This window comes from Onychostruthus taczanowskii, unplaced genomic scaffold (assembly GCF_017590055.1).
Source record: "Onychostruthus taczanowskii isolate IOZ18803 unplaced genomic scaffold, ASM1759005v1 scaffold21, whole genome shotgun sequence".
NCBI lineage: Eukaryota > Metazoa > Chordata > Aves > Passeriformes > Passeridae > Onychostruthus > Onychostruthus taczanowskii.
The window spans coordinates 6,150,837-6,177,645 of NW_024499351.1; the positions used below are offsets into that span (position 1 = coordinate 6,150,837).

Consider the following 26,809-nt stretch of genomic DNA (forward strand, 5'->3'; position numbering starts at 1 on the left):
AGTGTTTGTTGCAGAAGATCTTCAATGTGGATGAGCTGCAATCCAGTTTCTTAGCTCAAGTCTAAACTGTGCATAAGCGAGAAGTGAAAGCAAAGTCCAGTCCAGTGTTCTGGTCCTTCAGCCATTTAGAACATGAACATGTTATCACTTTCCAGCTCTAATACCATGGTTTCTGTCTCACAAAAATGGCGGGCAAAAGTGATGAGGCATGCCTGGGTGTAGTGCCAACATGAAGGTGGGATTGTTCAGAACTAAAACCGGGAAGTGTTTTCCTGGGTTTGGCAATGCTGACTCAGTTCAGATAACACATTCTCTTCCTCCCCACCCATCCTCCACAAAGTACTGCAAGTGTTTTATAGAGGCAATATCTAATGCGACTTGATGCTAACAATGCAGCTCTCGTTACAGCTCTGATTCACAACACATAGAATGTTCTGTCAAAATAAATGTTTCCAGGATTTGGGAAAAAAGCAGCACTGCATCTCTGTTAGTTCTAACACAGATTCTCTTTCAAGTTATGAAGGCTGAGACTTCAGCCTCTTGAAATAATTTCTCCATATATATTTACAGAGAGAAGAGAATGAATGAGAATAGAAAATAAGAAGAGTAAGAAAGTACTACAAATGATAAATGAGTTTCTCTTCCTTAGCATGATCTGTGACTATCACAAGTTACACTTACAAACCTGCACATTTACAATAATGATCCAGGTATTTTTGACACCTATTTCATACCTTGACATCCCCTATTTGCTATCTGCTGGAAACCATCTGGACAAGTGCATTTGTAAGACCCTTCAGTATTTATGCAGCTTCCTCTTAGGCAAACATTGCTGTCTTGAAGGCATTCATCAACATCTGAAATAAAAAGGCAACCGAATTATCAGATGATGTCAAAACTGATGAAACTTTTAATAGTTTCAACATAACTTGAAGCAACTGTGTGCATACATGGAAAACAAGTTTACTACGCTTTAGGATTCTTTGTTATTTTCCTTTCACCATGTCATCAAACTTCTCATATTTCTAGAGGGCTTTGAAATTTGAGTTTGTATGTGATTTATTCCTAGCAAATGTTATTCATCTGCCATCTGCATCTATCACAAAAGCATGTCATAACAGTAATGCAGTTAAAAAGAAATCCAAGCTGCACATTTAGAAGACAGACACAAAAGATACTAATGCAAATTTTAAAATAGTCTTCTTTGGACACATTTAAACCTCCACACAGAAACCCCTGAGCTGAAGTGACCTGACTCAAGTGTGCCCCTGAGAGCAGGCAAGTCCAAGCACAGCTGGTGTGTCACACCAGCCAGGACGTGCCTGGGGAGACTGCTCACACCACAGCCCCGTGGGACAGGGACCACACTGTGGGCCCTCCTGTGCTGATGGGTGGCTTTTCATGCAGCTCACCAGATGCAACACAGCCATTTCAGGCTTTTAGCAGCTGAATGGCTGCTTTTGCACATAAATCCAGCCCCAAATCCAGCTCCAGAGTCCAGGCACACAGGATCTTGTTTCCCAGCTGCCCATAGACCATGTTCAGGATCAAGCCTTAGCCTGTACACTCTGCCCTAGTGGCTCGATATCCAGGGATAAACAGCTGACACACAGCAGGGAAAGTTTCAGGATACAAACTAGACACGAGATAATGAAATATTTCAAGAACAGGATGCTGGCATTGTCTCCACCTAAAGTCTTTTCTTCCCGTTGTCTTTCAAAGGACTTAAAGGCAGCCCAGTGGAGGAAACGGAGTACAGCTACTACGGGTACAAGATTAAGTCAGCATGTGCCGACATTCCAGTGATATTATACAGTTTTGGTTTCACTGCAGCTAAAGATCACAATGTATTTGGTGCCTGTGCTTCTAAGTTTTAAAAGCAAACAGAAAGTGAGAGCTGAATTAAAAAAACTGTCTCATAAGCAACTTCCCTTAGCCTCCACAGAGCCCTACCTAATAATCTACCCAGTCTATTGCTTTGATAGTCTAGTTAGCTTCCTTTGAAAAACAGTAATCAAAGATTTTCCCCAGTACCTTTACTTAATCTGAATTCTTAAGTGTGGATTTTAGTTGATTAGAATTGTAACTTTTTCTTGTGCTGCAGGAATGAATAGCAACTGTAATTAAAAAGAGGACATGACCTCATTTCTACATGTGTCTTTGGAAGCACACGCTATATCATTCTCCTTGGGATTTAATTTATTTAATAAAAGTAAGAAATAGGGATAGCTTTCTTACACAAATGAATGTTATTGAAGATAAAATTGCACTTAATGTTGACAAAGTTGTGACCTTTAGATAACCACATGTTTTATAACCATTTTCAACTGCGAAATAAATTGTGGCTTATTTAAAAAGCAATTAATTTTGGCTAGGAGCATGAGAAAAATTAATGACTCCCTTGTGCTAAGTTAATGCCAAGTCTCACAACAAGAAGGTGTCTTTTGCCAAATTGAGTAAAAATGCATTATTCTCCATATAGGATGCAAACCTCCCTCTCTCTGATGCAACTCTTCCTAGACCTAATGAGTGCTGCATGAGAATCCTCCAAAAAATCAGAGGCAGTAACTCATGCTTGAGGCATTCAATGCTTTTTACCACCCTTAACACATGTATGTCTTGAACATTTTGGCTAGTAAAATCTCAGAAAGCTCTAGGAGAACACTGGACACTTATGCTTCAGACTTCCTCCCAGTAACGCAGGATCTTTGAGATGTCCAGCCTGTATGTAAGTCCTGCTGGAGCATATTCCCACTCCCTGTTGGTTAAGACAAGGCCTCACAGGTGCCCTCACACTTTGTGCTTCCTCTTATTCAGGGAAACAGTGGGCAGAAAGTCTCAATGTCACTTCATCTCAAGAACAAGACACTGAATGACAGACTAAGGCAGAAGATAAACATGCATGTAGGTGTGTACCTTAAAGATATACTGCATGTATGCTTCTATACATCGATATATACAAGTTACTTACAAATAACTTTTATTCTTATACAAGTAAAACACTGCACAAGGGCTTCCAGACCAAAACTTCAGCCAGTGAGTTGCAAAAAGCACAGCTGAAAATGAGCACACCATAATTCTGCTGAATTCTGCAACACCCCTAGAAGTTTGCCCAAGTTATAATGATCAAACCAGCAAAATGCTTCTTGCATGCAACATCTGTGAGAAAACATCTGCACCAGAACAAAACTTAATTAAACAAACACATTTCTTGCAAGTGGTTTGCTAATCACATTTGTTTTACAGAATCATACATTTTTTGGGTATCCTCTGATGTGACAAATGTCCATACCTGGGGCTTTTTGAGAAACTGGACAAAATTTGAACCACTTTGTTCTTTCCAGGCAATTGTGCTGTGCTATGCTCACAGTTTTTGTCATCTCTTTTCTGTTTTCTCTGTGAAGGGTTATAAAACATTGAGGTAAATAGGCTAATCCAAAAATCAGAGGCTATTATGTGGAGAAACACTGAATGTCTTCTTAAGGTGATTTTCTCTTTACTTTCCAAGATGCAAAAAGCAGTCTACAATATCCTGTACTTCAGAAAATTTTGAAGGGATATAATGAAAGCACGGAAGAACTTCTTCCATTTCAAGAGATTGTTTTTGCAGGACTTGCAATATTTACAGAACTCTTCAGCGGACAAACTGTGGCTACAGAAATTAACCACTCTGTCACTGGGTGGAGAAGCTGTAAATTTGGTTGCAGATTTTAAATTAGACAAAGATCCTGGGGTAAGGGAATGGTTTTACACTTTTTCCTTGTTTGATTCAATCCCTCTTCCTTTGTCTTGAAAGTGTCTGAAACTATTTTGTCTTGAAAAACTGCCTTTGAGCAGGATCAAGAAAAAGTTAAAGCATGGACCTATCCTGACAGGCCAGGTGATGGAGAGCTGCAACAGCTACCATGACTTCTTGGGCTGTTTGGAATGTACCAAAGCAGTCTGAAGAGAAGTTTGAATCTCATCTGAAGTCTACTCAGGGCAAGTTAGATGAGTAGTCATCAGGAACGATACCGTATTATCTGTTTTGTCTTTGGGAGGCAGAAGGACCTGTGATCCATTACACCACATTTTTCTTTGATTCTTGACAGAGTATCTCTACATCTGCTGCAATTCATGAAGATCTTGAAACCAGATGAGAGCAAAATTACTTGATGCAAATTTCTAGTGCATTGCATCATCAGCCCACATTTCTTGAAGCTGATGCAAGAGATGCTGGTACTCAGCATGAATGATGAAAAGACTGTGTTAAGTTCTTCCATGAACATATTCTCCAAATAGCTCAGGAGCAAAGAGTATCAGTGTGCTGAGGAGATTTTATAAGATATTCTTATTCTTTGTTGATGAGAACTTTAAGAGATGCTGTCACTCGTGGAATGTGGACAATCCATTATAATCACTTCTGACAGAGTCTGTTACAAGTTTGTCTTGAGAAAACAGCATTTGGTTAGCCCAGGGGGAACTGCTCTTCTGCCTGCATCACTTGAAGAGGAGAATTCCTGACCTACTGCTGTGAGGGAGAAGGTGAGGACTCCCAGGTGCTGTGTGGAGGATAACCTCGCAGCAGAACACCATCTGATAGAACAGCAATAAGAAGCTTTATCTTGCAAGGTATCAGCAGTTAAAGCACACCACAGACCAAAAAGCTTTTATGAGCTAATGCCACATGTACAGTGAGACCTTAACAAAGAGCTACTTCTCACTGCTAGTGTGAGATAAGAAAGCAATTGAGGTGGAATCTTTCCTGGAGCTTGCTAGTAAGTAATCTTGCATTCTCAAGGTGACCATGAGTAGTGCAGCAGATGTACCATATCACATGGTATAGCCAAAAACAGAGAAGAGGCAGTAGCTTTGAAATGCTTCATTAGAAAAAAAAAAATCAGTTTGCCAATTACTGGGCAATTAATTTGTTTCACTTGAGTGATAAGATAATGTTTTTTCTCTATAGCACAGCATTTCTTTCACATCTTTCACTTACTTTTGTTTTTGCAAGCTCAGTACCTAGACTGTATTTTGAGGCAGTGCAAGCTGCAAGCTCCAGTAGATCCTGCTGGAACTTGTCATCTATGAAATACTTTCTCTTGCCAGTGCACATGTGTGATTGTGGTGGCTGGCTGCAGGTTCCCAAAACCAGCTGGAGAAGAAGTTTTAACTAACAACCCCCACGAGAATAGCATATACTGGCAGAAGCTTTTGTAATACAGAGCCTCTGTGTCAGAACTTAAACAACAAGGTTTGGAAAGGCTGACTTGTTCTTGGTAATAATATCAACTGGTCTTCCAATCTTACTGTTGGAAGCACATGTCCTAAGTTTTTGTATGTGGAAAGATGACAGGGAATATTTCTGAGAATCCATTAAATATGTGGCTGTGTTGGTGGGAACAAATGGTTGGCAGTGTAGAGAAAGAAAGAGAGGCAACATATATTTCTTCTCCATTCTTAAAAGAGTTCACACCTATAGCTGAAATACTCAAGATCTTATTGAAAAAAATTAGTCAGTAGCTGAAGTCCCTAAGCTTACCTTCACACTGATCTCCAGCAGATGACAATGCGTAGCCTTGGCTACAGATACATCTGAAAGATCCCTCTGTGTTCCTGCAGCGTCCATTCATACAGACCGATCGCTGCTGGCATTCGTTAATATCTGCAGAGACAGTGAAACGGGTAAACATCTGAAAATACCAATTACTCATCAAATGGTACAAAGATCAAGTCTGAACAAAACAGCAAAGCACAGTATCAATATCCAGTACTGCTTAACTTGTTTGTATTTATTAAATACAGACAGTCAATGTAATGCATAAAATTATATGAAACTGCAGACCATGTGTTTTCCTTGAGATGACTGTGTACAACATTCTCTCCTGTAACATCAATTTATCCCTCATGCACAACTGGGTACACACAGACTCACAAATACACACACATGCTGCCTGAGAGCTGCTTTTGTTTCTGTTGTATCTGGCAGAGGTAACAAGTCAGCCGCTTCAGTGAATCAGCAAAACCCACAAAATAGTTTCCAGGAGGATCACCACCTTTTAACAGGGTGTGGTTTTCAGATGCACACTGACAGGCTAATCCCCTATTAAGTTAAGGCTCTTTAAAATTCTTGCCTTGTAGCAGTATTAATCATCTAACTGTGGGGAAATGTCTCTTTGCTTCCACAACACTGCTAATCCCTCTGCGCTTCATTTCTCATAAACTGGGGTCAGCCTGAGCTAACAGATGGATTTGAACATCAAACTTAAATTTTCCTATGGAAAACTCAAAGTATTGGAGGGGAGTGGCACCTTGAATTCAGAACATAGCACATGCCTTGTTTGAGCTAGGAAGCCTATTTTCCCTCTGTTATTTGTAAAATATTCATTAAGAAGCAGTATTTGAATTGACATGGCAAGTTCTTGGTCACTTCTAGCATTTTGGCACAGCTGGATGTCTTTCTGGAAATACACTTCAATTCAAACAGGAGAATGTTACTCAATGAGGTTTTTCAGGTCTGTGTTATGGCTGAACAGTCTGACCTCTTAAGTAACGGTTCCTTGCAACCACAGAAGTTTAGAATTTAAGGATCACTGACATCTGTGGGGCTCCGTGAAGCAGCTGGGCATGTGTACGGGTCCTTACTTTAGAAGGGTGCACTTTAAGAAGAACAGTCTGCACATGCCAGCTCAGCTTGGCAAGGGCTCTTTTCCATGAAAGGCTCAGAGGAAGCAGTCAAATTTTGTCTACATATTTTCCCCAAGATCAGTCGTCTGCTGTGTGTCCTGAACAGCACATTTAACTCACTCAAGACACTTAACTTACACTGATGTTTTGTTTCAAACTTCCTGACAAACTTATATGAACGATCATTTAGTTTTACTGCATTATTTTTAGCACTCAGAAGTCTGAAAGTGTTTGGTGCTGTACAGACACACTTAGGGAAGGCTGAGGGAAAGGAAAAAGAAGGAAATCCAACATCTGACAAGAAACATGTAGGTTTCTGTGCACTTCCGCAGCCTGGAGACACTGTCCCAGATTTACACCATTAGGGAAAAGTTTCAAGTACCCTCTAATTAAGGAGAAGAATAGTCATATCTCCTATACATTCTCCCTCAGACTACTTCACTCTAACTTCAGACCTAATTTTGTTCCACTGGAGCAGTCCTGATGGGAGTTTTAGATGTGGAAGAAACGTGGAAACTGACACTTTGGAGGTACAGGAACAGTTCCTAGGAATACACCACCAAGCTCTCTCTCTCTCAGTGTACTGCTGGAAATACAGAGACACCAGTGCAGGCAGGGTTAACTGCTCAGTGGTAACTGACACTGCTGGGCTCCAAAGGGGAGCAGCCTAGATTTTTTGATTCCACTCACCCACATGGTAGGAAAAAAAAAAAAAGATAGAAAGAAAAGCAAAAGCCACTGTCCTTAAACCTCTGAAATGCCAGATATGCCACGGATTTTGCAAATATTCCAGTTTAGCAATATAGATATTATTACATGTTCTTGACTGGCCTTATAACACATGTCAAAATCTATAATGTGATCGCAGAAACCATAAAATGGAAATACATATTCTTACATTTTTGTGCTTTTAGCATCAGCATTGTACATTTAAAAGCAAGATTTAAAAAAAAAAAAGAAAAATATTATCTAAAAGGTAAATGCAACCTTACGAATTTTAATAATATTCTTTCTTACCTTCACACTGATCCTTTGATGCAGACAGTTTGAAACCCTGGGCACAAAAACACCTGAAGGATCCCTCTGTATTTTCACAACGTCCATTTGTACAGTGAGTGCCATACTGACATTCATTTATATCTGTGAATAGAAAGAAAGAAATCAACTAGGGTACAACCACCTTTCAGTTGAGCTTGGGAATGTATTCAAATTACATAACAAGCATGATTATTATTCCCGAAGAATTTATTTCAATGGGATTTTAGCACTTCATGCAGGTGCCTTTATAAGGCTACTCTACATACTCATCAAGGAACTTAACTGGATTATGCAAAATCTCTCTTCCTAGTCACAAAACATCCTTTCTTTAGAACGACTTGCAAGTAGCCTGTATTTCCTATAAGCTATCCCATAGACATCTATTTTCATCCTTCTCTGAAAGTATTAATTAGATGGGCCACTTTCTTTAGCCAACATGAAAATTGCTGTATTGCTACTTAACAGTGATTTTCAAGAATTCCTTCTGAATGCAATTTGTATAAATCAACACAGCAAAAAGTAAAAAAAAAATAAAATGAAAAACATACTTTGCTATAAATCCAGACAGAATTAATTCTGTATTCTAAAATAACAATTACTAGTCTTCTTCTAACAGTGGTTTTCAAAGAAAAAAAAATTAGTATTCTGATTTTATTTCTTTATTTTGGGGCTGCAGTAGTCAGCACATGGCCTTGTTTTATGGAAAAATGCTGTATTTTTTTAGCTTCACTGGTGCAGGAAAATAACTACCCTTTGTTTGTTTTCATGTGCCAGAAATCATATCACTCCCTATTATCCTGTCTTTTGCCACCACAAAGCACACAAAACCCATCAGCATAAAAAGTGCTAATTATTTGAGGCACTTGAGCCATTTAGACAGCTGTAGCACAGGGAGAGGTGGAAGACCAGACATCTTTAGACCATCATCATAACCCTTATTAGCTATTGTGCATGTGTGCAGTAACCATTTTCTTCAGATGTATTTAGAGGCTCTTAGCAAGCTCCTGTACCACCTGCCTTTGGCAAAGCCCATCTTTCCCCCAGACACAAACGAAATCACCTTTATCATCCACATTCCCTACAACTCTCAGTTCCTCACTTGAGCCTCTAGCTCTGTAAATAAGATGTCTTGCTGCAGCCTGGCCAAGCAGAAGTGACAACCATGCAGAGATGACAGCCCAGTTCCACAGGTGCTGTGCTATGGCATTCAGTAGGTGTTACTCCTTATTCCTTTCTCCAAGGCTTATTTCCCACCTCACTACTGTTGCAAAATGTGCTTGCCCTACAAAACACAATCTTCTTTGCTCTCAATGTATATGATCAATGCTCTAACTGGAGAATCTGTTCAAACACAGAGAACCCAATTCAAGCACACAAATTTCCAACCAAACAACAAAAGTGCTTCTTACAGATTCGCTTTCATCTCCAAGCTGCTTGACAAAGAAACCTGGAATACTATTTCTGATTTTCGGATGGGTCTCAAAGATCAAGAGACATCCCCATACAGCCAGCAGAAAAGCCAAGAACAGAACTTAAATTTTCTGAGATGAAATCCAGAGTTATAACTGATTCTGTTGGTGCTCCCTACAGTAGGGCTAGAGGTATTTGGATTAGCTCTGCTTACCTCTGTATTAGTTTTGGTATCTTCTAATGGGATCCTTAAAACTGTACAAGCTGAATATTGATAGTTAACCATGCAGCTTCAAAATCCATCACAGTGATAACCATGAGGATGAAGTGATCTAGAAAGTTTTGTCAACCTATTTTTAAAATTTGTTCATCAATACACAGAAGCGTGCTTTAGCTACATCATATCTGACTTTATTTGAATGTGAAAATGTGCAGAGAGCAAAATGGAATAAAAATTAATCAGTGGTTCAAAGTAAACTTTAAAAACAATTAATTATTTCAAATAGTCCCTGTAAAACACAAATGCACTGAGGAACCTGGGACAGTGGCAATTTCAAGACAATGAGGAGGCAGGCTGTGCAGGCGTCCTTTACCATTTCTTCCAACATGCATTGAACATTAATCAACTCCAGTTAAATGTAGTCTACCCAGGTTTGAAATGAACTGACTTGGCTTAATGAAACAGAAATGGCTATGTCCCTGGCTTTAAACCCTGGAAGATTACAATATAAATGGCATCAAAGATCTATCTGTAGGATTGTTACACTAGATTTTCTACAGCATGAAGTGCAGGCAGAGGAATGAAGTGAGGTAAAAAAATACGGAAAACAGCACTGTGGAAAAACAGAAGAGCTGCAACTGATCTAAACTAACAGGAGAAAGAAATGAATTTATGGGACAATGAATTTAAATACCCTTCACAGAGAATGGGAAATATTTTCCTTTTTGGTGTATTTAAATGGTGCCATATTGCAGACTACAGATTTAAGAAAAATTGTCTGCATTACATTTTCTAAAATACGTATGGCTCATTTCCAACATGATGTAAGCCTAGGATAAACAAAAAATGTACTGATCACATCACTAATGAAGTGAGTAAGAGTGCCTAGGATTAGAACATTTCATAAAACAAAGGAAAAAAGGGAAGCTGCATGCAGTAATACTAGGAAAAAAAAAAAATTATCACTTTAAACCAAGACATATTCCTTACATGACTTAATTCTGAGCAAAGAACTGACTTCTCTCATTTCCCTCCTATTAACCTGGTTAGCAAGAATGAAACAACTGAAGGTTATGTCAGGGAGTTTTCAACCAGGCTATTTTCATAAATAGGTACAGAAATAAAGCTTAATATTGGGAAAGAAGGCACAATTAGGCCAATGTTTTTGCAAAAAAAAAAAAAAAAGAAAAAAGAAAAAAAAAGAGGAGTTAAGTAAGAGAGTTCTAACAGAGTACATATGCCATGTTCTTTGCAAGGGCACCACAAATCCCGGCAGGTGGGAAGGAACGAAACAAAGATCAATGTGGAGTAATTTGTGTAATTAATTTGTTGTAAACATTGTGTAGCTTGTTACAACTCCATTAAAATCCATGAAATTACCTGAGAAATACATTCCTCCACAGTAAGTCAAATGACAAGGCCAAATATGCAGCTATGACATGGCAGACCTGTTTCAGACAGTTTGACTTCAGAAAATAGGGTAGTTGAAAACGGTGTAATCTGCACAGCAAATTGGTGCTGAAGTTCTGACAGCCACACCATTGCTTCACTGCAGCTTGGCTCTAATCCTGATCCAAAGATCAGCACCACACTTGCAGCTGGAGCACGGCAGATCCCAGCCACCAGGGCTGTTTCAACCAAACCCTGCTCTTAGACTGCTTTGTGAGCTGAATCACAGAACTGGGAGCCCTTGCAGAGTAAGCCATGGCAGTACACTGACAATGTGCCCTACAACAGTAATGCAAACACCCTCTGTGTAGGTTATCATACACCTGCTTAGGTAACATGGCTATTCCAACAATCACAAATTATAGGGCATGTGTTACATGGAGTGGGCAGGAATATTCACAACCAATAGCAGATCCTTCACAACTGATGCTAAATTTAAGTTTCTGGTAGTGTCCCAAAAAGTGACACTCAAAACTGCAAAAGATTATTTCCTTTTGCACAATGGATTAGTTTGCTCTTTCTTACCTCAATTTCAAATAGTCAAAACTAGTTTTGAAAAAAAACCATTAATCTAACATGCACAAGCAAATCAACAAAAGTAAAATGTAAGAAATCTGTCTTAAATCCCTAATCTAAAGTTACACAAGGGGCTTTAGGATATGCTAATATTTTGCTAGAAGTACAGATAATAAAGGAGTTTAATTAACATGCTCCGTGAGCAAAGTCCCATTATTCCACTGAAAAACCTGAGTCACACTGATGTATTAGGAGTCACTTGTCTTTCCATTTCCAAACAACAGCCTATTAGTATTTCACTGACAATACATCCCCTTTTTGTTCTGTATTTTCTATTTCAAGAATTTTGTTTTGTAATTATATAATTTGTAATCTAGATTCAGTGCTACAGTATCTACATTTATCTACAGTAAAACAAGATTTCCTCTTATGTACTGTGTCTGAGAACACAAAGTAATTTCAAAAATCTCATATTTTCAGTTATTCTTAAATGGAATGGGAACCCAGGGCACAGAGCTGTCATCAGGTCACTACACTGATTGAATATGAAATACAGCACCTCAGAACAAGAACTACAACCAGAGAGACAAAGAGTACCAAACATACCATGGCACTGTCCGTTCCAGCCTCTGAAGCCCACTCTGCAAGGAATACACTGGTAAGAGCCAGGAGCATTAAGGCACTGTGCGTCTGGACAGGTCGTTGGAGTCAGGCACTCATCGATGTCTTCAAAAGAGAAGATAAAAGGAAATACTGGTCAAAGCCATAGTAGAACACTGAACAATAATCTGGTTACTCTGACTCTCCTCCTGTTATATTAAAGCATTTAAGGAGTTGTGTAATTTATCTGGTAGAGACACAGGAAAGAACAAGTTCACACGGATTTGTACCAGCAACAGGGCATCTCTGAGAAATATACTATATACACACACTGATATATGTGTATTATGTAGCTCATAATACGCACAACTGAATTCTCTGTTATACTAAAAAACTTTGGTAGGTCTTCCAGAACATACAGCATATCAGGTATCTGGCTACCACAGGTAAAAATAACTTTCCTCATGTTTACCATATTGAAGTGCCTGAGATTCTTCCTGTAGTAAGACTTTGGCTGTTCATTGGAATGACAGTAAAACTGTAACTCTGGCTTCCAAAAGCAAAGCGCAATTTGGTATTCTCCAATGCTATATAGAGTTATTCAGCACGCAAGTGCTATTGGGACTAAAAACACAATTGTGTGAATGAGACTCAAAGATGCTTACATGGAGTAAGGAGATAATTTTATCTGAAAGAAGGCACAAGCCACATCCCTGGGGCTGGCAATGTTTAGGGTGAGAGAGGGACTTTCTGCATCAGGTAAGGTCCTAGATTGCCCATAATAAGAAGAGATAGGTCCTGAAAAAGTCATGGAACTCATGTTCAGGCTCTGAGCAAGAACAACTTCTTATTCTGCCCCAAGGAAACCCAGAATACATCCAACATATGCAATCTAGAGTGACTGCACACAAAAAACAACATTCAAAGACAAGTTGCTGTTAAGTGACCAATGATCAGAACATACTGGAATTAAAACTGTGTAGGCAGTCTCCTTGCAGTCTGCTTGCATGTGTGAGACCACCTTATAATAGGGTATTTAATTACACAATAATTATAATCTTTCCCATTAAATACTTTCTTCATGCAGTGCACAGAACTAATTAAATTGTTAGTCACCTCTAAACTCAAGCTTCCTAAGCTTCCATCCTTTTCCTGCCCCAGGTCTAGCAGTTTTGTCTTCTGCAATTCTGCTACCTTGAGCACAGATCATAGGGAAGGAATTCACTCCTAGCTTTGATAACAAGCTCAAAGAACTCAAGGAGCTCCCAACACTTGCAATTTAACTGCAAGTTAAATGCTCCAAGCTTGAGAGAATTGAACATCCCAGCTCCAAACAACTCACTGGATGTAGGCAAATCACAATTTTTCATAGAATCACAATTGTCCAGCTTAGAATGCTTTCTCGTAAAAACACCAACAGGCTTCTTCAGCTGCTACAATGCAGACCTGCAAGTTTCTCATGAAACTACTGTGGGAATTTATTTTTTACTTAATTAACAAAGAAAATTACACTTCTGTTGTAATTTATTCTCAGAACTGTCTGGACTGTGTCTGCCCTCAAAACATAGAACATGAATGATGTACTTGGTACAGAAATTTTTAGTCAAAATAAAGTCTAAATGTGGCAAAGTGTAAAAAAAAAAAAATCACAAAGATTCTATAAGAATCCTTCATCCTATGCAATGATGTCCAGCTATGACTACAGCACTGTTCTACATAAACAACAGAATCTACAACAACACATATGCACTCTACATTCCCCTGGCTAGGCCTGTGACAGAGCTCGTGTGAGTACAGCTTGAAGGCAGAATGAGGAAGGGCCAGGGAACTTCAAGTGAACTGTGAGTATTGTGTGCAGCTTGGAGGATTCTTGCCTTTGTTTTTGAACTGTGGAGGGGGTGGAAGTAAGTTTTTCGTGAAATCAGAAATCTGTCAGTGGAGTGATGACACAGTGAAATAATTCCCCCAATGTGAGATTTCCTTGGTTTGATAGATTAATGGAGGAGGTTTTTCCTCTTAAGCAACCTTAAACAACTTTCAACAGAGAATATGGTTTCAGAAATTACATTTTGTTAAGTTAAATTACAGAGGACTACCACCACACTATTTAAAATACAAGTTAATAACAAATTTGATGTAGTGTAATAGTCTGATTTCTAGCCTAATTGAATTACAGATTCCATAGTCACAGAGAAGAGTTACAAAGACTAGTTGTAAAAGTGGAGTCTGTGAAACATTTAAATAAATTTAAAAAAAAAATTGAAAGAAGACTCTTTTAGCATTGTTCAGAGCAGCAAATATATCCATGGCAGCTTTAAGTTGCTTATTTGCCAGGCAACCTAACATGTCAGCCACTTTATTCTGTCCTATGTAACTTAGACTAAAGCATAAACAAAATCATGTTTAAAATGAAATGATTTCTTGGGGTTTTTAGTTCACCATTCAAGTTGAAAATGAAAAAAAAAAAACCAGGAAAAAACCCCAAAATATACACTGAAAAGTAAGCTGAAGCTTTGAAGGTCTGATGTGCTAGGATCTCCCGCAACATGAAATATCTGCTTGATACCGATATCAAAAAAGTCAACCTATCATTTGCTACCTGATAGAATATAGGGAAAATTAACTTTTATTATTCTTTTTTTACAAAAACTTGGCAAGCAGGTAAGGACTAACAATGAAGTTAGTGATTCCATGGCAAGAGATGATAAAATGGCTGTTCCAAGATGGTTCTGTACACAGTGGGGGCACTCCTTTGCAGCACCTTAAATTTAAATAGCAGGAATTGAATTGCAGTTCCAGACACCAAATAATGACAAAGATTGAAGAGTACTCACAAAGGCTTCTTGTTTAAGATTGCACCCTCTGAGATTTGCCCCTTTGCAGCTGAAGCTGCAATGCAAAGCCTCCCTTGAATAGCAGGGAACATTAATCATTCCAAACAGCAGTAGTTTGGCACTGTTTTTGTGCTATCAATAAATGGTGCTATGAAGTGCTATCAGTATCAATCACCATTGCCATTAGGGAAGAGTCCAAACCTACCTTCACATTCCCCTCTCCTGTTCATTTGGTATCCACTATCACAATATTCACATCTGTATGAGCCAAGAGTGTTTACACAAAAGCCTTCTCCACAAGTGTGAGGTCTCGAGCATTCATCAAAATCTGCAGATTACAAAGAGAAGAGAAGCTGCTTCACCACCAAAGTATTGAATGCTTGCATCTCCTCAAAACTCTGCTTTAACTAAACACTGAGTAGTAAGTTTGGATTTTTGAAGCTGTTTGCAAGCCACCTCACTGCTTGTAATCACAGAGAGAGTGAGTTTGAGAAACAGCCAGGGTAGAGAAGGCGGCCTGGGAGCACCCCAATGGCTGCAAACAAAATGTGTGTTGCTGCATGTATGCAGTGCCCCAGCCAGCACTAACCTAAGGCAGACCCCAGCCCTTCAGGCCGTGGGTGTTGCTTTGTGAAGTCTGTGGCTGTTTGCTGCTGTATTTAAAAATACAGTTTGTTTCAGCTCCTACTCATTGAAAGAGTATTGAATATTTCTATCTTACACAGCAGGTGTTCCACAAACTAACATTTGGAAAAGGAATATCAGCTAAACAGGTGCTTTGCTCACCACAACACCAGGTGAGAGACAGTGAAATATACTTCCAGACATCAGTCCAGTACCACTGACATTGAGGAAAAAAAGAGTTGAAAAAGGGACTTTAGGAGGGTTTAGCTATGCTTCTTGAATAATTTTGATACTTTTATTTTCTATAAAGGAGACTAGTTATTACCAATGCAGTCAGTTCCATCTTCACTGGCCATGAATCCAGCTTGGCAAATACATAGGAAACTTCCTTCTGTATTTTCACAGCGTCCAAGGGAACAGAGATGTGGTGCCTGATCACACTCATTAATATCTGTAAAAGAAATGAAAACATAGAACTATAGAATATATTGTTGTGATTCTTTTTGTGCATTCTATGCCATGCATTTGAAAAGACTGATCTTGTAATAATTTAACTATTGGAAAAGGTATATATGTTTTCTCTCAGAGATGAAAAAAAGATGCATTAAATAGGTTTGGTTGGAGAAAAATGCTCTTATTGGCTTAGACTGTAATAATATTGAAGAACTGAAGAACGTGACACGATTACAGTTCAAATCACTACACTGTGCGCAAGATGAGCACTGCAAGCTGCAAGCATGGAATGTTAATAAAATTTGGATGAAATAAAGGGATTCTAAGTTGCCATTTGGCTGTGTTGCATAATTTATTTTTCAATACTATAGTTGCACCTGACAACATGTGTTACAGCGTGAAGCTACTGAGCTTTGGTGGCATGAACATTTTATAGCATATAATCTGTAGATACAATACACCCTTTCTGATCCAAGTTACAGAGGAACCAGCATATTCTGAATGAAAAAAGATACCAATAGAGCTGCTTCCAAATCTGAAATGCCTCATGTAGGACCCCTTTGTGCTCTGCCTTATGTTCATCAGAGAATCATCATCTAGAATTTACTAGGTTAAAAGGGGATGGAGACCCTACTTAGCAGATCTCCCACTGTGCTTCTGGGTTGTTTATGATGTACTTTCTCTTTTCAGTAGCAGGCTGAAAGGAATGACCTAAAAAAATGTTTGGGCTTAGTCTACCTGCAGAGCTAGTAGCTGGATAAATCACTGTGAGAAACAGGTACCAATTCATTATTTTTCCAAACAAAATTTTATTTCTTCCTAGCAGTCTCACTTTTAGATACCTGATACACAGCTGAGAGGAGATGGTCTGCCTAATCACTTTTTCTCTCACATCACAATGGGAGACGTTTTAATTCCATTTCATTAAATTCACACTCATTTCAGAGCAGCTGGAAGGCTGTATTAGAGACTACCTAGCAAATTTTATTTGGCATTAAAAAAAAGCCTTGTAGTTTGGAAGCATTCAACAGAGAAAAGAACGCCTGACTGCTCTGTAGAGATTTCCCCATACCAGACTCTTGATTTCAAGCATTTCATAGCACGGTTATTTCAGATTTTTGAAAGCATAATTTCATACCAATGCACTTCGTCTGCTGATCATTAAGTTTGTACCCCTTGTAGCAGATGCAAGTGTATCCCACAGGCAAATTAACACAGTGTCCTGCTCCACAGATATCAGGATTAACTGTACATTCGTTGATTTCTAAGCAAACAAAGAAAAATTTAATGTTAAATTATTGTGCACTTACAGAGTTCAGTAAGTGCACAATACTCTGAAATCCAAGTAGAAAGCTCAGGCATGAAAACAACTGTAAATCAAGTTTGCAACTCCTGAATTTCTCTAATGGATATCTTATATGGAAGAATCTAGAAACCATCTGCGTTTTTCCTAGTGACATAATCTTATGTCCCATCCAAGACCTATAAATCAGTACGTAAAATTTAAAGTAAAATGAAGATAAGATAAAATAAAAAAAATACATATGGCTCAACCTTTGCATCGCACATTAAGAAAGTAACTGCAGTGAGTTCCTGATTACAGCGGGTATCCTGATTTACAGAATACTCATCTACTAATTGCTTGGATGTATTTTGGAAGATAAGGAAATTCAGATGTGGGCAGCAATGGAAGCTAAATCCTTACAGCAGTTTTAGAAATTCCCCAAGTATATACGTTACTGCAGAAAATACTAATAACTGTCTTCAGTTGCAACAAACTAAGGTTATAATGCAGTATGGAATTGTAATTCCTGAAAAAGAAGAAATTAACTGTAAAGAAGAAATGTTTATCTAGACTATTTAGAAACAGGTCACATTTAAATTTAATTAAATTTTAAAGTACAGAAGTAAGGCACTCAAAAACTTCTCAGCTTGAACTGCAGTCAGTTTTCTAAATCCTGTTTAGTATTTTGTCCTGCAAATCTTACTGCACTTTGACTTTATTATCTCTGAACAACATATTGATTTATAGCACACAGCAATTTCTAGTTACACTAATTTTCCTGAGAAAATAGAAAACAGAACATGGACAATTACCATTTTCTTTTTGTTAATGGATGTGAGCTCCCAGCAAGGTAGCTTTCTCTCCCTGTAAAGAAGCTGAGAGCTGGCTGGCAGAAGGGGCACAGTCACAGAAGAGCTGACTTCCAAGTTCTAGTTTGATGACCACAACTATTTTAAACTTTGTATGGGACTGATTAATTGTAATTACAGCAACTGAAGACAGCAGTTGAATGCTTACAGAAGGACAGGATACTTTCTCTACTCTTACAGTACATTCAGGAGGATGTAACTGCAGACAGAATTGTACAAACAACTGAGTGATTTAGACCCTGTGTGCATTGCATCAACTCAAAAATACATTCCTGCATGAAGGAAAGCCATTTTGAAGAGTTCATTTTTTATTAAAGTATGTGAAATTTCTCCCTCTGAATGGAAACCTGGAAACCTCTTTGTAGGCCTAAATATTTCCACAAGAATGCATCTTACAGTATTTACCAGGATACTGCAATCAATTCAAAACCTGTGTTCATTCTGGTTCATTCTAACCAATGTGAATTGTAATGCTCTCATGTATACAAATATGGTACATTCACCTTTTTGTTTCTAAATGTATAGCAAAAGAAATTTTGACGTCTTTTTGACACAGCTGTCGTTTAGACAAATTTCAGCTATGGCAGGTGCATTACTTGCATTTCTGTTATTTTCACTTCTTGATACATAGATGTAGATGAGGCAACTCTAATATACCAAAAAAGGATGAAGCACAAACATCAAAATAATGTTTTAAAATAGATCTTACAGTAATGTCTCACCTGCTTTTTGTAGAACATTCTGATCTACAGCCCTCAATGAACATCGTCATGTATACTTCATGGAAACACATGCAATACTGTCTCACAACCTGACTTGTATTCAAGAAGTATTCAGTTCTGGACTTGCCTTGCAGATCTGCAAAGAAAATCCAGAACTGAATCTGAGGTGAATGATTAATTTTATCTTCTATCCTTTACTTGTGGATACAAAAATGGCAGGTACATCCTGGAAGGACCTGGTCCTGGCTCTCTTCATAGCAGCCTCATTTTTGTGCTATTCCGCACTTTCTCCAGAATATTCTTCCTATTCTACAACCATGTTCTCTTCACTATGGTAATTCAGCAACAGCACAGAACAATAGTGTCAGGAACTCAGCCATTTCACAATTTATTGCAGTTCTAAAAGAGAAGTACAATACCTGTAACTTGAGTAGGTGCAATAACTTGACTTGCACTTGAAGTAGAGACTTCGGGAGCAACTTCAACAGGCAAAGGAGGGGATGTTTTCTCAATCACTACTGTGTGACATGGAAGGGAAATCAATCACATCCAAAAAACCCACCTTAAAGCATTCAAAAACCACAACCCTTAAAGAATTCACACATAAGCTAGGCACTACGGACATTTTTGTTTATTCTGCTTTGACCTACAGTAGAAAAAAAAAAACCTGTGTAATTGGTGTTTTCATCTTTCTACACTTGTGGAAAAAAAAAACACTGAGGTGCTAAAGAAAGCAAACACAGTTGCAAAACTTTTGCAGCCATAGTTATGCATAAATCTGCAAAGAGCCACCTAAGCATAGTTTCCTCTTGAAAGGAGTACAAGGCTTCACATCTACTGACATGAAAATTCTCATGCACATAATCCAGGATACCACTTCTTCTTAAAATATGTCTTTATCTCCTAAACAAGTCACCAGGCCAATGCCAACCTCTCAATTCCTCCCACTTCTGCTTCTATGATTTTTTTTTGATCATGGAGAAATTGCTTTTGAAGCTCCAATCATTTTTTCATTAACCCCTGTTAGAATTGTTACTTTTCCATTCTTTTAAGAACTGTAAGCACTCTCTCATACTGAAAGAAAAGATAAAATAAGTTACCTGGAAACTGTGGATGCAGGTTAATTGTTGAAATTCCAGGAGAAAGCTGAGGCTGCCCAGGCTCCAGATAAGGCTGCTTTTCTTGATCAATGGAAGCTAATTCCTAGAATGATAAAAAAAAATATAACATCCTGAAAACATTCTCTTACTTCTCTTAAAAGCTACCCACAAACTCCTGGCTTGAGACACTGCTAATATTCTCACATGAGTGGCTTTTGATAGCAGTTCATTAACCACCACCAATTTAAACCTGAATGAACATGGAATACTATGTTTATACAACAGCATAGAATTTAACATTTATTTTACTTGAAGCAGCCATTTCCTAGAGCTTCTAATTGTATCTTTGGCTTTGTCCCCCTATAATTCTCCCAATCTCTGGTCTTTAATTGCCTACAAATAGCATTTGAATGCAGTTCAGCATCACACAAAAGTATACAATCACATCTAAGTGTCTGACAACTGTGAAAGGCTCCTTCTTAGCTACTGAACTTATCATCTTATTTTCATAGAAATATTAGATGCCGGTATGTTTTTAGGAAAATGAAATGGAGCACAGCTGCAATTATTCACAACACATCCCATTATCTTCAGCACAGAGAACCTGAAACCTCCAGAATGGGAGACTTCACACAGATACACACTTGCTCTTCTCCAATGAACACAGGACACCCTAAACAATGAAATTAACTTAGGCACTAATACCAGTCTCACAAGCAGGTGTCACAAATGCTTCTCAAAGCTTCATAATGTTTCTCTCTGATTTATTTTCTCTACCTGATAGTATCTGTCTCTCTTTCATACTCTCTGCATTTTTCATTATCCTCTTAAAAATACAGTCTCCAGAATGGGACAGAGCAACATATACCAGACTTCCAGCAAATGCCTCTAAGAGAGGTTAAAGTGATCTCTTTCCTGTACCTCACTACCTGCCTGTTGTTGTACATTATAACAACATGAGCTCTTTTTGCCTCAGGATTTCAGCAGTAAGTCCACAGTGACTTGTTTATCCATCATAAATTCTAAATCCTTTCACTTATCAGTATCCCATCTCATACATGGTCTGCATTCTAATTCTACATAAATTATATCATGTTTTACCTGATCAGGAGCTGCAGTTGCCACTAAAATCAGAAAGAAAAAAGAAAATTAATCACCTTCCACAAAACATTTTATTACATGTTTTGTTACATTTGAAAATGGTCGCTGCCATCACGCAAAAATTCAGGCTCAAACCTCATTCCAAAATAGTGGAAACATGAAATCATGTTCCTGAAGCAAGTGTAGAAACTAACCTGAAACCAGAATAAGATTCTACACACCGTCTAATGTTTATTTACTCAGTATTCAGCTCCCTTGTAGATTTCTCAATTGTTTACCTGCTTCCTCAGAAAGAATTTGACAAGCACAAAGATTATTAACTCACTGATGAAACCTTTTCAATTCCTTCCAAGGGATATCAACATCTGTAAACACTTTAAAGGTAAATTAATGTCATAATGATATATAATTTGCCACTAACAAATTTGCAAGGATTTATTGAAGAAAAAAAGAATGAAGTTTTAAAATTTGTCTTTTCTTTAGACAAGTAAGAGTGGTTTGGTGTTTTTTTCCTCCAAAAATATGAATTTTTTTCTGGGAAGAGTGGTAGTAATTACATATAAATTGTTATTTTCCATTGCAGCTTTCCTTTTTAGAATTCATATACATATATATATATATATATATATACATAAAATAAGTTATCTAAGTCTTACAAAAAATATGTACTATTTCTGATCATAACAATGATTGAGATTAAAGCAGTCTCGCTCTCTCTCCATGGTCTCAGCATCTGGCAGGACCTACCCACAACCTGTGAGAGGTAAATCCCGAGATGCACCACACTGGGCATCATGGCATGCTCTGCTGTGAGGAGTGGCACCTCTCTGCCCTGCACTGTCTGCAGCTGCCATGCAAAGAAACAAACCATGGAAGACGCATGCACAGAAACAGAGAAAGACTAAATTGCCCCACTCTCACCTTCTTGTACAGCCATCTCAGTCTCACTTTTCTGTGAGAAGGTCAGTGCCTCCACTGGCTCTTCCTTTGCTGGGAGAGGTGGAGGAGAAGTACCTTTAGCAACAGGTTGAGTAATCGGGGTCTTGCCAATGGCAGGTGGCTGTACTCTAACTGCAGGGTGATGATATAGCTTGTTTCTGTGAGGGCCAGAAACCGTATAACCCATTCCACCAGGGCAGATTTCCTTAAAAGCAGCTAGATTTGGGATGGGAAAATATTCCTTTTAGGAGTCTAAAAGTGCAATATGTTGACATAGTGGAAAATATAATGACTACCACTAAGAAATTTAATCTCATATTGTATATACATATTCACAAAAAACTTCTTAAAGAGAAGCTATGCATAGCACGCTAACACGACTGAGCATTCTCCCAAAAGCATGTTCTGGCTGTTTTTCCCAGGAGCTTTCCACTCCAGTTTACCATTTTTCTTCAGTTATGCTTATCTGTCAAAACAGCAAGATATTTTTTTAATTAATCCCCTTCAAACAGTATATCCTTTCTATATATTAATTTAAATGTGCAAATAGTCTTTATCATCTATACTGAGTAATGAATGAAGACCACTACTGCTATCATTTTCTTTTTTTGTAGAAATCAAAGGGAAAAAGCTCACCAGCCCTGTACTAGAGGAGCAGAACACTATCAACCAGTATCAACACTGACCCACAGGATCCCACCTGACTACAGAGGCCTCATACCAGTCCAGATCCAAATTCCACTGAATTGAAAAAGGCTGGCTAAAAACAAGATGAGGATCATAAGAAGCCAAACCACTATTGGAAGAGAGGGGAAATAACTTTATTTATAAAGCTGCTACAGAAAAAGTTAATTAAAGTCACGCAACAGCACTTGCTCTATCTCTACAGCTGTTCCACATAAGCATCATGTTTTGCAGTTCTACAGGAAGAGTAAAATGAGAAAGAAATACAAGTCAGTCTTCCTCCCCCTCAAAGAGAATAGTTATACTCCTATCAGGGTCAGGGAGACCTTTAGGAGTCTTGAGGGGGCAAGTGCTTCATTGTCCTTATTGCTCTAGGTAAAGCCATGTTGGGATGAAAGAGAAAAGATTTAGTCTCCTGTGTGGGAATTCTTATGGCTGCCTGAGGGATCCACCAAGTGGGGCATTGGTAAGTTCACAAATCCTGCTTTGAACACATCAGGGTTTTTAAATGAATTAGCATCTAAAATAAAAGCAGAAAACACTAGCTAAAAGCTCTCCAGAGATGAGTTAAACTATACATTAATCAGTATGCATTAACTGCACAATGTGTTCTGATGGTGCCTTAGCAATAGAAAACATGAAGGGTCAAACTAATTAATTGAGTGGATTCAGAATAAGGAAATTCTTTTTACTGGGACATCTAAATATCAAAACTTGCCACAAAAACACTCAACTACTGAGGGCGGGGATTCTGGTCAAAGGAGTAAGACAGAAAATTTGATGTCTGTCACTTCAGAAGCATATTTAGGATGTAGGAAATCTTGCTTCAGATCATATTCTTTGAAATGAAAAATAGAAATGTGAGCCTTATTCTACCACAGCTCTGATAAGAGCTCTCAACAACTGAGAATACAAATCTGGTCTCTCAGTGTCTCTTTAGGAGATGATTTATATCGTACAAATATTTTAGAAACTTTTTATTTTAGTGGCTTTTATACTAATATGGGATGCTGCAGTAAATACATTACCCCCTTCTGGAGTATCCCATTTTCACACATTTTTCATAGAAAACTCTGAAACATTATGAATTTAACCTGTTACAGAAAGGAACATGTTTTTAAATCATGCAAGTATTCATTAAATGGGAAAAGCTCATCAGAATTTTCTACTAACAGATTTTCTCTCTAAAGACGTTTCATTAAGAAAAAAATCTCTAAAATAACCAATTCCATATGATACTCAGTATATTTTTGTGACTATACAGCAGTCAACATAAGGATGTATTCTGTGCTCTACTGTACACACTATTGGTCATAAAGCCTCATGCAATATTCTCACAGATGTGAAACACCTGCACTTAAATTGCAAGTCATCTCATGAGAATAAATTTTTTCTCCATTAAAAAGCCACAGAAATATTATTTATCCGAAAGTGTTTTCAAGGAGTTTTAAAATGCTGATCAACGATCTAGTCACCCAGTGGAAACAGTGGCTTTAAAATTCTATTGAAATACTCAAAACTGTTGGTCACTTTAATTTCTGTAAGTCAAAGTTCAGGAAGTAAGGAATCTGCTCATCATATCTCATAATATCTCTGATAGTAGCTGTGGATTTCCCAAAGCTAGCTGGTTTGAGAATGTAAATCTTTATAAAATACTTCAGAGAAATACGTGACCTGTATTATGACAGTGACATCTGCAGCAGCAGCTTCAAGTAAGCACAGTGTCACTACAAATACCTGGGCTAAAATACTCAAGAGACTGGACATGTATATTATAACAACAAATGATGCTGCTAAAACAGATTTAGTTGATCATACATTTGGGAAAAATGGCAATATTAAATTGATTTTGACTGAAGACTCCACGGGCATTCAAGTTTTAAGCAACATCAGGGAATAAAAAGTACTTGAAAACATTGAATTGGTATGTGGTATCTTAATATATAACCTGCCAAAGTGAGAGTGGTGACCAAACAGGCTGATATTTTTGAATTCCTTACATATTTAAATAACTGCAGAATTCCAAGGGAGCACTGATAATAGAAGAGAGCTTTATGTATCAAGTAAGGAATATCACATTCCTCAAAATGGATGGTAAAATATGAAGGAAGGTGAGAAAGCAGAGATATTACCATGCATATATCCTACCGTCTGTAATACAAACTACATCTCATGTTGCTCTGCAGCTGAATTCTCAAAGGCTGCCATCATTTCACCAGATCTTTTAATAATTGAAGAGTATTCACTACATTTTGGGTTACTTTTCCTCTATCTAAAGTACATCCTCTGGTGGTTGTTTTGGTTTTTTTTTTTTAAAGCATGCATAACAAATGAGGGGGCAGGGGGCAAGAGTGTGTTTTTAGTGGGAAGTTCTTACCTGTTCCTGGGAGCGGACACTTCTCACAGTGTGGGCCCCAGGCTTTGCCAACACTGCAACAGCAAAGCTGCTTGCTGAGCTGCACAGAAAGAGGATGCATGCATTGCTTTCCTGCGCTAACAAACCGGTAGCAGGGTCCTTTCTCTTCAGCAACTACAGGGTTATCAGCTGCAATGAAAGTGGAAGAGAGGATGGTACTGTTCACATGAAAAGCAAAACAGAGAAACACCACTACATTTCCAAAACCACTTAAACAGATTAATATTCTGTCAGCAGAAGTTTTATTTCAAACACCCATCTCAGATGAGAATCACAACATTGAAAATTCATCAAACAAAAAATTCATCAAACTTACTCTAGATCAGGGACAAGAAGTATTTGAAAGAAAAACAACAACAGAAAGTAAATTCAAAACCAGGAGTTGCCATGCTGCCACAATAAAGAGTGAGAATAGTCTATCTCACTTGCACACAGCTGCTGAAGATTAGCCACTGGCACTACACAGTTGTGTCAAGCTGTAAAGCCAGAGGAATGTCCATCTATAACTAGGCTATGCCAGTAAGTTTGCAAAAGCTTTAAATATCATACATTACTTTTTTTTCATAAAAGAGACAATTACATACCTACATTTTGTTATGCTTATTTTTAATGTGGAAGAGCCATAAGCTATGATTAGTATGAGGTAATAGAAAATTAAGATCCATCCAGCTTCCTGATTTATGCATCCACATTAACATAAATTTAACACTTCTGGGTAACATGTTCACATAACTCAAAAAAGACAGGCACCCAATTTTCAACATGACATGTAAAAGCAAAACCAAAACCCAACAACCAACTCCTCTCTTCTGGTGCTCAACTGCAAATCAGTATGAAGTTCTTCAAACTGCTGAGAAACTGTCTCAGCAATGAGTGTCATTAACTAGTAGCATAAGATAGTTAAGCTAGAAAAAAAAAAAAGAAAGAACTCACCTATGGCTTGAGACTATACTTGATTTTATAAATGTAAAGATAGCTCAGAGAAAGAATTTAGGATTATAGCTACATTTCACTGGTACATATTCTTCACAAAAAAAATATTCCTTACATTGTCTTTTCTTCCTGCAGAGGTCATTGATTGTAACCAAAGTAAAAGCCAACAAATAGAGGGAAGTATTTGTCATTCACAACTTTTTCCTTCTCCTAATTATCTCTTAATTTTTAATTCTTCTTAATTAAAAGGAAAATGTGCCAAAGACCATCCTGGGCTGAATCTTTATTAGTGGAAAGAGCCCAGATCAAAGCTGCAGAGGTGGAAAAGGCAAGAGCAGGACACAAAGATGATTTTGGTTGAAATTAGCAGAGAGGGGAGTGTAAAAAAAAAAAAAAAAAGTGGAAGCTCCAGGCTACTGAAAAATGTACATAGCAGATGACCTTGAAGATTCGGTGACATGAAAATCAGGAAAAGATAGAAAGGATCCTGGGCAGCCACTGGTGGAGACCAAGGTTTCCAGGACAAAAAACCAGAAAAGAGGCAGGAGCACTGAGACTGAGTAAATAAAGCGAATAAACTGAGAGCAAGAGTTGGTGACAGAAAAAGAAAGCTGACAGATGAGAATAGTTGGGCCCAGTCAAATAAATCTTCATCTGAAATGTAACAAAGTATCTAATTTGGTACTTTGATTAGCAGTATTACTTACGTATGCATCTTGAGAGGGTAGGATCCGGAACAAATCCCATTTTGCAGGTACATCTGTAGCTGCCCATGGTATTCAAGCATTCACCATTAGGGCATACTCCCTGTAACTGACACTCATTGATATCTGTGGGAAAATTGAAACAAATCAGATGCTGAAACATGTACGAATGTTTTTCCTTCTTCAGAAGTCCTCTCTTTTTTAAAAAATATATGAAGGATAACTGTTACAAGTCAGCACTCAAAT

The 26,809-nt window shown here is 38.0% G+C and overlaps 1 protein-coding gene across 5 annotated transcripts in view; it reads right to left on the reverse strand.

Moving 5' to 3' along the window:
- The window catches only part of LTBP1 (latent transforming growth factor beta binding protein 1), a 186,072-nt gene that overhangs the window by 41,649 nt on the left and 117,614 nt on the right, over positions 1–26,809 (reverse strand). For 3 of the 5 annotated variants that reach the window (XM_041404348.1, XM_041404347.1, XM_041404345.1), the window contains 13 exons: positions 26,567–26,689; positions 24,888–25,055; positions 21,809–22,042; positions 20,888–20,910; positions 19,787–19,889; positions 19,106–19,204; positions 16,949–17,074; positions 15,683–15,808; positions 14,939–15,061; positions 11,906–12,025; positions 7,684–7,806; positions 5,522–5,644; positions 735–857 (listed from right to left, as the gene is read on the reverse strand). In XM_041404348.1, coding sequence (XP_041260282.1) covers positions 735–857; positions 5,522–5,644; positions 7,684–7,806; positions 11,906–12,025; positions 14,939–15,061; positions 15,683–15,808; positions 16,949–17,074; positions 19,106–19,204; positions 19,787–19,889; positions 20,888–20,910; positions 21,809–22,042; positions 24,888–25,055; positions 26,567–26,689 — 1,614 coding nt within the window. The remainder of the gene's footprint in view (positions 1–734; positions 858–5,521; positions 5,645–7,683; positions 7,807–11,905; positions 12,026–14,938; positions 15,062–15,682; positions 15,809–16,948; positions 17,075–19,105; positions 19,205–19,786; positions 19,890–20,887; positions 20,911–21,808; positions 22,043–24,887; positions 25,056–26,566; positions 26,690–26,809) is intronic. The other 2 variants (XM_041404346.1, XM_041404344.1) reach the window with 2 other exon arrangements.